Source organism: Quercus robur, chromosome 6 (genome assembly GCF_932294415.1).
Source record: "Quercus robur chromosome 6, dhQueRobu3.1, whole genome shotgun sequence".
Classification (NCBI taxonomy): domain Eukaryota; kingdom Viridiplantae; phylum Streptophyta; class Magnoliopsida; order Fagales; family Fagaceae; genus Quercus; species Quercus robur.
The window spans coordinates 10,875,332-10,889,445 of NC_065539.1; the positions used below are offsets into that span (position 1 = coordinate 10,875,332).

The window sequence follows — 14,114 nt, forward strand, 5'->3', positions numbered from 1 at the left end:
GCAAGAATTAATGCGAATGCTCTTAAGGTGCCTTTGAGACTTTCACCAAAAGTGGCTAAAAAATAGTCATATATAATTTTTTTGAGAATACTAAATATTTTTAACACACACGGGAAGAGGGGAGAAAGTCTTAAAGATAGTCGTATATAGTTAAATGAATTACAACCATGTGAAAAATACACAAAAGAAATTGACTAGATAACAACCGAATATCACAGAACAAAAATGACCAACCGTTTCTACTTTATTTGTATTTCTCCCACTTAATGTATAGTTAAATGAATTACAAACATGTGAAAAATACACAAAAAGAAATTGACTAGATAACAACCGAATATCACAGAACAAAATAGACCAACCGTTTTTTTTTTTTTTTTTTTTTGGTGAATTAAAATAGACCAACCGTTTCTACTTTATTTGTATTTCTCCCACTTAAAATATTCTAATTTAAGATTAACTCCATGATCACCTGAGTTTATATTATTTTATGTATTTTCATTTTCTTAAACTTTTTAGAAGCCTATATGAGGAAGCTGCGACTGGGACTCTGCCAAGATAGCTTGTTCAGGAAGCAAGCCAGCCAGAATAAACGGCGTTGAGTTTGAAATTTGAAGAATCCGAGACGCGTTGCTTGCACCTTTCTCTCTCTTGCCCAGACAAAGTTAACAAAATGTAAACGTCCATTGCGCCCAAAAAGGACAAGAAATCCTACGTTAGCAATATTTTGGTTACACTTTTGCAATATATTTTAGGCAGTAAATTGTTACCTACTCTAATTTGAGCTGAGATTGCTTAAATTACTCTCTTATCCATTCATAACAACTCGTAATAACTTATTATTTAATTATTTATCATAAAAATGTCGTGGACAACACAATTATTATTATTTTTTTTTTAACAAAAGGCAAAGGAAGCTTCGTCTCTGTTTCATTCTTTCACCTAATAATAAGGAACCGAACACACAAAGCCACACCTAATAACACTATTAATTCATTCGGTTAACACACACAGCACACAAACCAACTCCAATGCACGCCACGTGGAATTGCTTCAGCTTTATACCATACCCATAATAATTCTGGACCACTGGTACGTACGTACATTTCACCTAGTCCCCACAACACAACCACCAAGTACCTTGTACCCCTAGCTCCATCCATTAACACCTAACAAATTTAACTACTATCAATGCATGTGTATCACACTCTCATTAATCATCATTGTCAATCACTATTCCACTAATTAAAACATTTAATTATTTAATTAATATTAAAACATTTAATTATTTAATTAATCGTCGTTTTCCTTTTTATCCCTTTCTCTTATATGGATCCCTCTCTTTTTGTCTTCCACCACCACCGCTCCAAAACTGTAGTCTTTTTTTCTTATAACACAAGCACTCATTTTTTATTTAAATTCTTCCACTCAAAAAGCGAATTTCAATTTTCAAACCAGGGTTTATCTAATTATAACTAGGAGCACGGGAATTACCACTTCACCACTAGAAATTGAAATGTTTTGAATTCTGTGTTTGGTGAAGGTTGTGTTATCAGAGAGAGATGGGTCTCTGTAGCTCCAAGCCCTCTACAAATCCTGGTTTGTCATCTCCACGACGTGATCCTCAGCTCGCTAACGGTAATTCTATTCCGGATAAGGATAACTCTGTCGCGGAAACCAAACGACCGCGGCAGATTCCGAGCTCCGACAATGGCGACCAAAACCGAAACGCTAGCGAAGCGCAGAACGGCAAGAAATCTCCGTTGTTCCCGTTCTACAGTCCGAGTCCAGCGCATTCCCTGTTCTCGAAGAAATCTCCGGCGAGATCTCCGAGCACGAAGTCGACGCCGAATCGGTTCTTCAGGAGACCGTTTCCTCCGCCTTCTCCGGCGAAGCACATACGATCTTTGCTGGCGAGGCGGCAAGGCTCGGTGAAGCCGAACGAGGCCTCGATACCGGAAGGGAGCGAGTCGGAGCGCGTGTCCGGGCTCGACAAGAGCTTCGGGTTCTCCAAGCACTTCGGGAACAAGTACGAGCTCGGAGATGAGGTCGGCCGAGGGCATTTTGGGTACACTTGTTCTGCTAAGTTCAAGAAAGGCGAGCTCAAAGGCCAACAGGTCGCCGTAAAAGTCATTCCCAAAGCCAAGGTTCTTCCTTCAATTTCTTGCCTAATTGTGCTTTAATAGTTCAATTTCCATAATGTGCTTTGTTACACTCTGTATGAATATTAGTGAATTTTAGTGGCTTTTGACACTTGTGGAAATTGGATCTATAGGCAGATTATTATCATCATCATTAGTGTAATTATGATTATTGAGTTGTAAAATTGTAATTCATTTTATATTCGCCGTGATATAAGGATCGGTTTGGTTTACTAGAAGAAAGGTCTCGATCGTCGATGACTTGTATGTCTCTTGGACAAATATGTAGATGTAGAGGTCTTTGATCCCTGAAAGTGGACTGTAATATGATTGGAGTTGACATTTTCTTTAAATAAAACTAACTTTTGCTGGTGGTCCTACAATGATTTGAGATTAGATTAGATGGTTACCAAATTGTTTGGATTGGCTACCAAGTATTAGGCTTTGGAAGGAATAAATTTGATAAGGGCTTACTCTTACAATTGATTTATTTATTTTTAATTGGTCTAAGACTAATGTTTGGTTTTAGGGAAGTTAATTATATGACGGACTGGTTTTAAGTTAGAAGTTCTTTATATTTACAAATAGGTAGTAAATTCTGGAAGAATCTCCTGTTTCTTTAACTTGTGTAAATATCAAGAAATTTTTGAGATATTCGAAAAGAATTTAACTGTATTGTGAGAATGGCATGAATAAAAGCCTTGTGGAATTAGTTTATGGAGCCCCGTCGAATGTTATGGAAATAGATGTGAAAAGTTAATAACTTATGCTACAAGGTTTCACTAGTACAGTTTTTCAATGTTGGAGATAAACATTGCGTGGTGTCTGTCATCATAATGCTATATAAGACAAGTTATCATTTGTTCTACTCTTTTGTTTTTAACACTTAGTGTTAAACCAGCTTTTAGTCAGTGATGCATCTTCTTTTATTTTATTGTTTTGACGAATTTGTTGTGTGTTGTTAATTGTTCCAGCATTACTTTTATAGTTCTATTACATTAAATCTTGCTATTTCTATCTTTGTGAAAATGGAGCAGGTTTTATCTTAGGGTGTAACACCCTGAGGTGCAGTCTTTTGGATTTTGCTACTGTCTTTTTTGCTTATTGTTATTTTACTGTTGTTGTTAGATGACCACTGCCATTGCCATTGAGGACGTGAGAAGGGAGGTTAAAATGTTGAGAGCATTGAACGGGCATAACAATCTAATACAGTTCTATGATGCATATGAAGACCATGATAACGTGTATATAGTAATGGAGTAAGCTCTGACTGCAACCTTTGCTTTGAATTAGATACTTCTGTTAATATTTTTATAACTACTTGGAAATATCTTTTGAGTTCATCTCTCTCTTTGTTGGGGACTGTTTATTAGCAAGAGTACTCATCATTATTTTCTTGTATGGAATTTTAATTTAACGAGCACTGGTAAATTGTCTTGCATGTTGCAGGTTATGCGAAGGAGGGGAGCTCTTAGATAGAATACTATCAAGGTATTTCTTTTTTAAATTGCAAGATCCAATGCGGTACTCTTTGAGCCTATTAAAGTTGATGGGCAAAGAAGGATATATATATATATATATATATATATGAAATTTGTTAAAGAGAAATTTGATCAGTAACTCATAGCTTGTACATATATGATCTTTCTCTTCTTCAGGGGTGGGAAGTACACGGAAGATGATGCTAAGGTTGTCATGATACAGATATTAAATGTTGTTGCATTTTGCCATCTCCAGGGTGTGGTACACCGTGACCTTAAACCTGAGGTAGAGTATATTCTCATAATTTCATAACCTTTATGGAATTAGATTGATTTCTGCTGTAGTGCACCTAGTAATTGGAATGTCCTTCGTACTAAACCTTCAAAAAAATTTAAACCTTCAAAAAAATTTCGACAAGCATCACAAATGGACCAAGCTGTCTGTTTGAACCAATATAGCATAGAATTGAGCATCTGGTTGGGTCTCTCTACTTAACAACTATGTTTTTTGTCCCACCCTTTTAGGAAGACTTTTACATGATTTGTCTTATTTTCAAGACTGCACCAGATGTACATCTTTTCCCATCAATTGTGTGTCAGTATTCTATTAACTAGAATAGAACTTGAATTATGTTAAGAAATTTGAAACACCTTTTTATATGTCATCTATGCGATTTACCATGATATATCTTTTAGATAGGGATGACTGCTTTCATGCAAGTGTTTCCTTGTAAATCCTTATGTCTATATCCCATGTCCATCTTTCTTTGAAACATCATTTTCAAATTGTATAAATTTGGGTTTGTTATCATTTTGGTGTCTAATGTGTTCCCTATGTGTCAATATGGTCTCTAATGTTTCACATGTATTGCTTTAGCCCCTAATCTTTTGGTATTGTGTCAAAATAGTCCCTACCATTAAGTGGTGAATGGAAAATGGTGATGTGGCTAACGGTGATAATAATAAAATTATTTTTATGCCACCTAGGCTTCAACATGGACTGCCACATGGCCTGAATTTAAATATAAAAAAAAAAAAAATAAAAAAAAAAAAATAAAAAAATCAGACTTAGTATCCATTTGGATAGTGCTGAAAAGCACTTGCATCTGCGTTTCACGTTTTTTTTTTTTTTTTCTTCTTATTTTTTGAGAAGAGCGTTTCACGTTTTCAGATGTGGGATTATGTTTTTCCAGTGGGTCCCATGCACTGTTCATGGGATCTGAAAGTACTTTATTCAGGAAAAAAAAAAAACTTTAAAACTGGGTCCCACATTACTATTCAGATATTTAAAAATTATTTTGTTACAGTATTTTCAGTTTTTAGTTTTTAGCAAAATAAGCGGTATCCAAACAAACGCTTTGAGACAGAGGAAAACCAAAACTAAACCAGTTAACCAAAACCCATGTAGATGGGACCTAGTGGTACTGAGGGAGGGAGTAGCAACAGCGGCATAGACAACAGAGGGAAGAGTGAGGCCATGTAGAGAGTGGGGTACTGAGGTGGCAACGTCGTGCTGTACATTAAAGGGCATTGGAAAATAGAGGAGGTGTTGGTGTTGGTGTGAATGGTGGCCTTGGCATTGGTGTATGTAAATTGAGAGGATTTAATCATATTTGTCTTGATTCTTTAAACGGTGTCAAATTTAATCAAGGTCCAGTATAAGGAATGCACTCTGGGGTCATTTCGAGTTTCAGGGAGAGAAATAAGGTGGAGATTTGAAACATGTTTGGAAATTTCTAGAATTCTCGTAGGAGGGATTGGATGCTTTACCAATCACTCACTACGTATTGGTTTTACAACAACATGGGTTTATTGTAATTTTCTTTATAATTTTTTTTTTTTTATAATTATTTTGTTCTCTAGCAATAATTATCTACTCCATGGAGCATAGATTCTTTGAGAGCATGGAGCCAAATTGTGAATGATAGGTTTCTATTGTGTCGGTTTCTTTTTTGAAAGTTAGGGATCTCAATCCCAATTTGTTATTATTAATTGACTTCATTCCATGTGGCAGTCAGGTGGCATAAAAATAATTTTTTGTTATCATTGTTAGCCACGTTTGCATTTTTTATTCACCACTTAACGGTAGGGACTATGTTGACACAATACCAAAAGGTTAGAGATTAAACTAACACATTAGAAATGGTAGGCACCATTTTGACGCATTGGGCAAACATTAAGGACCAGAATGCTAATTGACCCTAAAAATTATGAGCTCTAGCTCAACTGGCATCTCATTCCACTCTATGTTCTAGATGATGAGGTCATGGGTTCAAGGCCCATTGGGTCTTTGTGTTGTTTTCCAATAAAAAAAATTGTAAAAATTATGGAAGCTCAGTGAGCAAAGACTCACTTACCTGAGGTAAAAAAGGTTTACCCTAAATCACTTTTTCAGCAATGTTTGTAAAAGAAGGTTTTATATTTTCTTACTGCATGTGTTTGTTACAGTTTGCATTCTCTTTCATTTATTCACACTCATCTAAGTGTAGTTAATTGCTTCATCAGAATTTCCTGTTTAAGTCAAAGGATGAAAACTCACAATTGAAGGCCATAGATTTTGGCTTGTCAGATTTTGTAAAACCAGGTTCGTCCTCATTGCTTTCAACTAAGCTGCACAATTTGTTGGTTATAGCTCCTTGAATGGGATAATGGTTCCAAATGTTTCAATTTCTTTGCAGATCAAAAGCTTAATGACATAGTTGGAAGTGCATACTATGTAGCTCCAGAAGTTCTACATAGATCTTACAGTACAGAGGCAGACGTTTGGAGTATAGGCGTAATTGCTTATATCCTATTGTGTGGTAGCCGTCCATTTTGGGCCAGAACTGAGTCTGGGATCTTTCGGACTGTGTTAAAAGCTGATCCAAGTTTTGATGAACCACCTTGGCCTTCTTTGTCTGCTGAAGCTAAAGATTTTGTGAAGCGCCTATTGAATAAAGACCCACGGAAGAGAATGACTGCTGCTCAAGCTTTAAGTGAGTGCCTCATCCACTGTCAAAAATTTTTAGTTTTTCCTTGTATATTCCTATAGTGTGTCTGAGACATTTCTCTTGCAGGTCATCCTTGGATTAAAAACTTTAATGATGTAAAAGTGCCTCTGGATTTACTAATATTCAAACTCATGAAGACTTACATGCGATCATCATTTCTACGAAAAGCTGCATTAAAGGTGTGTATTTGATGTAAATGGAGATAATTTATTTATATTTTCTCTGTTAATGTCTATGTGAGTCTGAAGTAATAGATTTCTTTTGAAATCATTATGAAAGTTCTCTTCATATTTGCTTGAATTCTATTATGTCCTTGTTTGTTGACATTTAGTTCATGCAATTAGTAGCATTAGTTGTTCATGACTTAATCATTCAAGTCTAGTCTGCTATATTATTTATCTGCATGTGGAAAATAAAATTTGCAAGTGTCCAACAGCTTTTTTTTTCCATTGTTGTGGCAGGCTCTATCCAAAACGTTGACTGTAGATGAACTATTTTATTTAAAGGAGCAATTTGCACTTTTGGAACCAAACAAGAATGGCACCATAAGCTTAGAGAATATAAAAGTGGTTGGTTTCTTTCCATATGTTTTTCTTTTTAAACTTGATATGTCAGTTATGCTCTAACTGTCATGCTCTTGTCAGGCCTTGATGAAACATGCAACAGATGCTATGAAGGATTCGCGCATCCCTGATTTTCTTGCTTCAGTATGTGCCTTGACAACTGTAATCGATTTGGTGTGTTTTTTCCCCATCTTAAAAAATTCACTTCCTCTTTTTGGTTGCAGTTTAATGCATTGCAATACAGAAGGATGGACTTTGAGGAGTTTTGTGCTGCTGCACTTAGTGTGCATCAGCTTGAAGCTCTTGATCGGTGGGAGCAACATGCTCGTTGTGCCTTTGAACTTTTTGAGAAGGATGGAAACAGAGCTATTGTCATTGACGAATTGGCTTCGGTAGGTTTGGTTTTACAAAATGCATGCCCATATTGAATCTACTTATATTAATATTTCGAATAAATTACACCCACACCAACAACAACAAAAAATGCATTTTGAGGTGGTTTAGTTGGATATTCATTTGTTATAAGCAGAAAGCAGATAATTAGGTAGTGACTTTTCAATTTTTTCATAAATCAAATTTCTTTTGGTTGTTATGGGAATAATTCTGCAATTTGGAAAGTTGGTCAGAGTGATTGCATGCAACTGAATCTGAACTTTGCATATTTGTGTATTAAAGGCAACAAATGATCATTGATTGTGGCAGTGAGTGCTTGGTCCCAACTAGTCTCTGTATCTTGCCTTTGGCATTATTTATTGCTCCTGATTTTGATCCTGCTAGCCACTTGCCATATTTTCTCTCTCTCAAACTGTAGTATAATTTTAACTGTCTAAATATACTAATGGCAACATTGTTTAGATTCCCAGCTTAAAAGTGAAAAATAACTTGGTAGCCTAGTAATTTGCTGAATTACAAAGCATAAGTTGCCTAAACTCTTTTGGTTTGTAATTTAATTGTTCATGAATTATATATATGAGACCAAGTTTAGATTAATACCTCAAAATATTTTAGCAGTCATCTTTGAATATGATAACTAACTTTTTAAAATTAAATTAATCTGATTGCCCGAGATAACAGAGTTTCTCAGATTGCTTTGATGTGAATGAGATATTTTATGCTTATTCGGTTCAATCAGTTTTCCATCTGCCCTTTCTATTAGGTTGATATGTAAACCCATAAATATTCATCTGGTTTATTCATAAAAATCTGAAAGATCCAAAGACCATTCTTCTATATTCACTCTTACAGTTTAGTTGTTGAACTTGGCTGCAAAAACAGCAAAGCATGATTTCAATTTCTCAACAAACATAATACAGATTGATCAATGAATTTCATGCACACTTTTTCAGGAACTAGGCCTCGGTCCTTCTGTCCCTGTTCATGCTGTTCTTCACGATTGGATTAGGCATACTGATGGAAAGCTGAGCTTCCTTGGGTTTGTTAAATTGTTGCATGGTGTATCTAGCCGCTCACTTACGAAAGCTCAATAAAATTGTTGAAGGCCAAGCTGGATATCCAAGAAGCATTGATTGTTGCATACTGACTTGACCAGAAAATGAGCTGGTAACAGATGATTAAGGCACTCTCCAGACCTTTAATATTCAGGGATAGTTGCCATTGCAATTATGGTCAGCGCCCAGTGCGTTTGGGACTATCTTTATCTCGACAGACCATGCTTGCATATTGCATGCACTCAGGATTGGAGTTGACCCTTGTGCTCCTTAAAGCAATGAAGCACATGTATTTTGTATTTCTTATGTAAAGCGGTAGTTAAGTGTGTTTAGTTGCAGGTGAGAGTATTTCTCAAATGTTTGTTACTTGTTTGACAATTATACTTGATCTTCTGACATATTGGACTGGTCTTACAAGTCCAGAGTTGTGTTAGATCATACTGTGTTTCATTCTTTCTAATCAAAAGTTACTGCTCATTTTCACTCATTCTCTCCAAACCCAAATGAGGATATTCACTCTTGTATTATATGATATGGTCACCTAATTGAATCCTTCGTTTTTCTGTTGAGAGCTTCTGTGAGAATTTGGCTTGGACAGGACTCTCCGGAGCATTGATTTTCTGCTTCAGTTTGATGCAGGTTCTGACACCTGGCAAATTTTTTGAAGGTGGAAGTTCATTGAATTAATTTATAACTGATCAGATGTTACCGTAATTTTCTATCGTAGCGCCTGAGTTTTTAGCCCATTCGATGAATTTTTCCCGATCTTAACATTGTTAAAAGTGAAATATTTGCGAGAAAGCTTTTGACAGCATTATTCCCCTTGATAGATACAATAATACGAGCAGTTTATTTTAAGAGTAATGGTACAAATACAAATACAAAATTTACAAATTTTTCATAAATTACTAAAGGGGAAAGTTGTGATTCATACGTATCACTCTCGCATCATCTCAATAAAATTTCCATTTTGACCCTTCATACCTTTGTTATTCAAGATAAGGATATCACACAATCTTGAGACACAAAACCTTCTTTATTCAAGAGCAACTCACAAGTTTGAAATGCGAAAAATCCTTCGTCTAAGACGAGAACATTCCTAAAGATTTGAGACATGTATTGTGCGTTTGGATAGTGCTGAAAAGCACTATCCTGCGTCTGCGTTTTCTTTAAAGCGCATTTCAGCAAAGCTAATACACTTCCAGTGGATCCCGTGCACTGTTCACAGGACCCACAAACCTCTTTTTTCAACAAAACTTTCATTACAAATGAGTCTCATGGCATTATTCACACATTTAAAAATTATTTAGCTACAGTGTTTTCAGTTTTCAATTTTCAGCAAAATAAGCGATATCCAAACACACCCGTAAATTTCGTTGTTTGAGATGATGACATCACACAAGTTCAAAACAAGAAACCTTCCAAGTCTAAGGAGAGGACACCTCTTCTCCACTCGAGATGAGGATCATTTCTAAAATTCAAGACATGGAATCCTTGACTTGACTTGAGACATGATTCAACCCACAAAACCAAAGTTCGAGAAAAGGAACCTTCACCTCAACTCAAGAATCAAATTGTGGCACTCATAATCAAATATTATGATTCCATCTAAACCAAGAAGAAGGTTGGTCCTCCTCATGGTAAGCGATCTAACTCATCATATCATCTTGCCCTATGTATCAATTCATTGTTTGACTAATGCGTTCATGGGTGAGCCTAAATTTTAAGTCAAAACAAAATGGATAATCTATTTAGGCTTTTGACTCTACTTGTTTCATGAAGCATGTTCAAAAGAGAAACAATTGTAGACACCCCATTTTGCATCCTTTACAACTTAAGCCCATGATCTCTAATAACAACAATTAGGCCAATTTGGCCAAGAAGAACACCAAAATGTCAAAACCATTTTCAAAAACTCCACCTTTGCATATGCAGCGTTCATTCTCGCTAACTCATGCTTGACCATGCATACGTAGAGTTGGTTCATCTAAATGCAACCAACAATTGGAGAAGCCATTTATGGAAGAATTTTTCAAAAGAAATGATCTGAAAACCTAGGTTTTACACCCCAATTTTCAACTATAATAAGGGCATTTCAGCCTATAACAAATTATCAACAATCACTCTGATGAAAACACTATAAAAGAGAATAATCAAGCATGAGAGAGAGAGAGAGAGAGAGAGAGAGAGAGAGCTTCTTTCCAAGCATTATCTTTGTTCTTAAATTTTGTTTTGCTTAAAAACCCTATTTGTGGTTGTTGATGTTTAAGCCCAAAAGTTTTCTTACGTGGTTGTGCTCTTTTTTGATAGAATTATTCTACCAAAAGATCGAGGGGATTGGTTAAGCTTTGCTATGAACTAGAAATGAAAAGATAAATCATCTCCTGAATGGGGCTGAGAGAAGAGAATTTTGGATTAAACTTTTATTTGCCTATTTATTAATTGCTTCTACTCTTAAATAGTCTCAAGCAAAGTGCTCAACTAGGAAATTCAAATTACATCTTGATAGTTCCGTAGTAAATTCAAATTGTGAACTAATCCTAACCAACAACTCATCCTAATCAACAAATAACAATTCTAACCAACAACTTATCCTAATCTACAACTCATCCTAATCAACAACTTGAAATAACAATTAGATAGCCATCAACTCCATATCAGCTCACTCCTTATCTGATGCATGCTTATCTCCTCCCTTTATTTGAATCATAACAAGCTTCAAGACTATTGTCTTTGTTAAATATAAGTTTTCTTTTATTTCTTACTATTTTTTTTCTTCTTATGTTTTTAAGTTTCTATCTTTTAATTATTTGTAGTTAGAATAATGCATAGGATAGGAATGTAGTTTACATAAGAGTTTCTGCCTTTAGGGTACATATGCAGCACCTAACCTATGTGCACATCCTTGGTCATGCGTATCATCATACGCAACAACTTCCAAAAACCCTATAAATTCTTCTTTTTCTTTTCTCTTTCCCTTATTCAATGAATATGTGGATGTTATTTCATTTCAATGAATGTTAGAAACATGTGATTATGCCAACCCCTAGGGATATGATACCTCACTTCATGGGCGAAAATAGCCAAATATCACATTTTGGCAAAATTTGTGGTAGACTAGCACTGTTTCGGAAATATGTAGCAATCTACCACTTTTTTAGTACTCAAGTTTCACAAAATTGAGTTCTAAACAATACTCGAGTTCAGTGAACTCAAGTTCCTAGGAAAGTCGCCAACATAGCACTACTGACCTGGAATTTGATCAATTAAAAAAGCAATGTGGTACTCGATATTATGGAAATCGAGTATTTTTTAAGGTACTCAAGTTTTCTAAGCTCGAGTACCTTTTTTTCTTTTTTTTTTTACTACTTGTGATTTGTGTCCACCAAACAAAATCTTGTGGTCCATGAGCACATAGACAGCTTCTCCTTTCTTACTATTACAAAATCATCAGCACTTGACTTCCAACAACCCCTTTCAAGGAGATCCACTAGCATAAAAATCCCCTGGCTAGCCCCTAAAAACTTTGTTATGAGAAGTATGCTCTACCAGCCTATTAGAAAGCTTCAATCTGCCACCTCCACAACTTCAGCAATGCTAGCCCAAATGTGTGGGATGGATTATGAAAACCCACCGGAGATAGCAGACCTCAACCTCAAACATGTTTTCATGACAACATTGAGCATACTTTCATCCCCAATATGACTATGAGAAGCCAACCATTAAGTTCAACTGGTTGAACAGTGAAATTTGGACCTTTGAAATACACCCATCTCCACTGAGATGCCTGAGTTTTTGATCTATTGTGATAGCAAGCTACAAGATAAAAGGGATTTCCAAGCAAAAACTAGAAAAAAACAAAAACAAAAACAAGGTACTCAAGCTTATAAAACTCGAGTCCCTTAAAAAGTACTCGATTTCTACAATATCGAGTACCATATTACTTTTTTAATTGATCAACTTCTAGGTCAGCAGTGCCACACTAGCAACTCACCTAGAAACTTGAGTTCATTGAACTCGAGTACTATTTAGAACTTGATTTTGTGAAACTTGAGTACCAAAAAAGTGGTATATTGCTACATATTTTCGAATCAGTGCTAGTTCAACAAAAATTTTACCAAAACGTGGTATTTGGCTATTTTCACCTCACTTCATGTATGGAAAAAATTATGCCTATGTATATTGTTTGGATCTTTATTTTGCATGTTTATGATAGATTCTGCTTAGGGAGCTCTTACTAAAATATGGCTTGGAGGTATAGAGTGAAAGCCAATCCATTCAATCCGTCAAACTTAGGTATTAACATTTTCCCAATTGGGTACCCTAATATGTAATACTCGAATTATAATATAATATGCTAGAACTATACATAGGGGTCAAAAGCAATTTTTGAACTTAGTCCAAGTGGCAAACTCCTATTCTTTGTCTTCTTCCTCTCTTCTTTTTTTTTTTTTTTTTTTTTGGGTGAAGCTATTCTTTTTCTCAACTCTCAATCATCAAGTTAGTGATGATGCACTCTAGTCTTAGGCCATACCTAGGATGAGCTCACATTGGGTTGTAGACACTCACATGGTGCACGCGTGCGAGAGAGAGAGAGCTTCTTTCCAAGCATTGTCTTTGTTTTTAAAATTTTTTTTGCTTAAAAACCCTATTTGTGGTTGTTGATGTTTAAGCTCAAAAGTTTTCTTATGTGGTTGTGCTCTTTTTTGATATAATTATTCTACCAAAAGATCGAGGGGATTGGTTAAGATTTGCTATGAACTAGAAATGAAATGATAAGTCATCTCCTGAATAAGGGTGAGAGAACAGAATTTTGGATTAAACTTTTGCTTGCCTATTTATTAATTGCTTTTGCTCTTAAATAGTCTCAAGCAGAGTGCTTAACTAGGAAATTCAAATTACATCTTGATAATTCTACAGTAAATTCAAATTACGAACTAATCCTAACCAACAACTCATCCTAATCAACAAATAACAATCCTAATCAACGACTTGAAATAACAATTGAAATAAAAATTAGATAGCCATCAACTCCATATTAGCTCACTCCTTATCTGATGCATGCTTATCCCCTCCCTTTGTTTGAATCATAACATGCTTCAAGACTATTGTCTTTGTTAAAGATAAGTTTCCTTTTATTTCTTATTATTATTTTTTCTTCTTATGTTTTTAAGTGTCTATCTTTTAATTATTTGTAGTTAGAATCATGCATAGGATAGGAATGTAGTTTACATTAGAGTTTCTATTCTACCTTTAGGGTACATATGCAGCACCTAACCTATGTACACATCCTTGGTCATACGCAACAACTTCCAAAAACCCTATAAATTCTTATTTTCTTTTTCTCTTTCCCTTGTTCAATGAATATGTGGATGTTATTTCATTTCAATGAATGTTAGAAACATGTGATTACGCCAACCCCTAGAGATATGATACCTCACTTCATGTATGGAACAAATTATCCGTCAAACTTAGGTATTTAACATCTTTCCAA

General features: G+C 35.3%; 1 protein-coding gene across 1 annotated transcript; it reads left to right on the forward strand.

The window, feature by feature from the left end:
* The first annotated feature begins 1,337 nt into the window (after nucleotides 1-1,337).
* On the forward strand, nucleotides 1,338-9,107 carry LOC126732726 (CDPK-related kinase 5). Its single transcript, XM_050435720.1, has 11 exons — nucleotides 1,338-2,144; nucleotides 3,267-3,397; nucleotides 3,588-3,629; nucleotides 3,797-3,905; nucleotides 6,125-6,203; nucleotides 6,298-6,594; nucleotides 6,676-6,788; nucleotides 7,071-7,178; nucleotides 7,254-7,316; nucleotides 7,397-7,564; nucleotides 8,519-9,107. Exons 1-11 carry the CDS (start codon nucleotides 1,560-1,562, stop codon nucleotides 8,657-8,659), a joined length of 1,836 nt encoding a protein of 611 aa, XP_050291677.1. The 5' UTR covers nucleotides 1,338-1,559; the 3' UTR covers nucleotides 8,660-9,107.
* The last annotated feature ends 5,007 nt before the right edge of the window (nucleotides 9,108-14,114 follow it).

Excerpts from the sequence above, each read along its gene's own strand:
- LOC126732726 (XM_050435720.1), top strand. The coding sequence starts at position 1,560 with ATGGGTCTCTGTAGCTCCAAGCCCTCTACAAATCCTGGTTTGTCATCT. Across the intron at positions 3,630-3,796 it reads TTAGATAGAATACTATCAAG|GGGTGGGAAGTACACGGAAG; the intron begins GTATTTCTTTTT and ends TCTCTTCTTCAG. Across the intron at positions 7,317-7,396 it reads TCCCTGATTTTCTTGCTTCA|TTTAATGCATTGCAATACAG; the intron begins GTATGTGCCTTG and ends TTTTGGTTGCAG.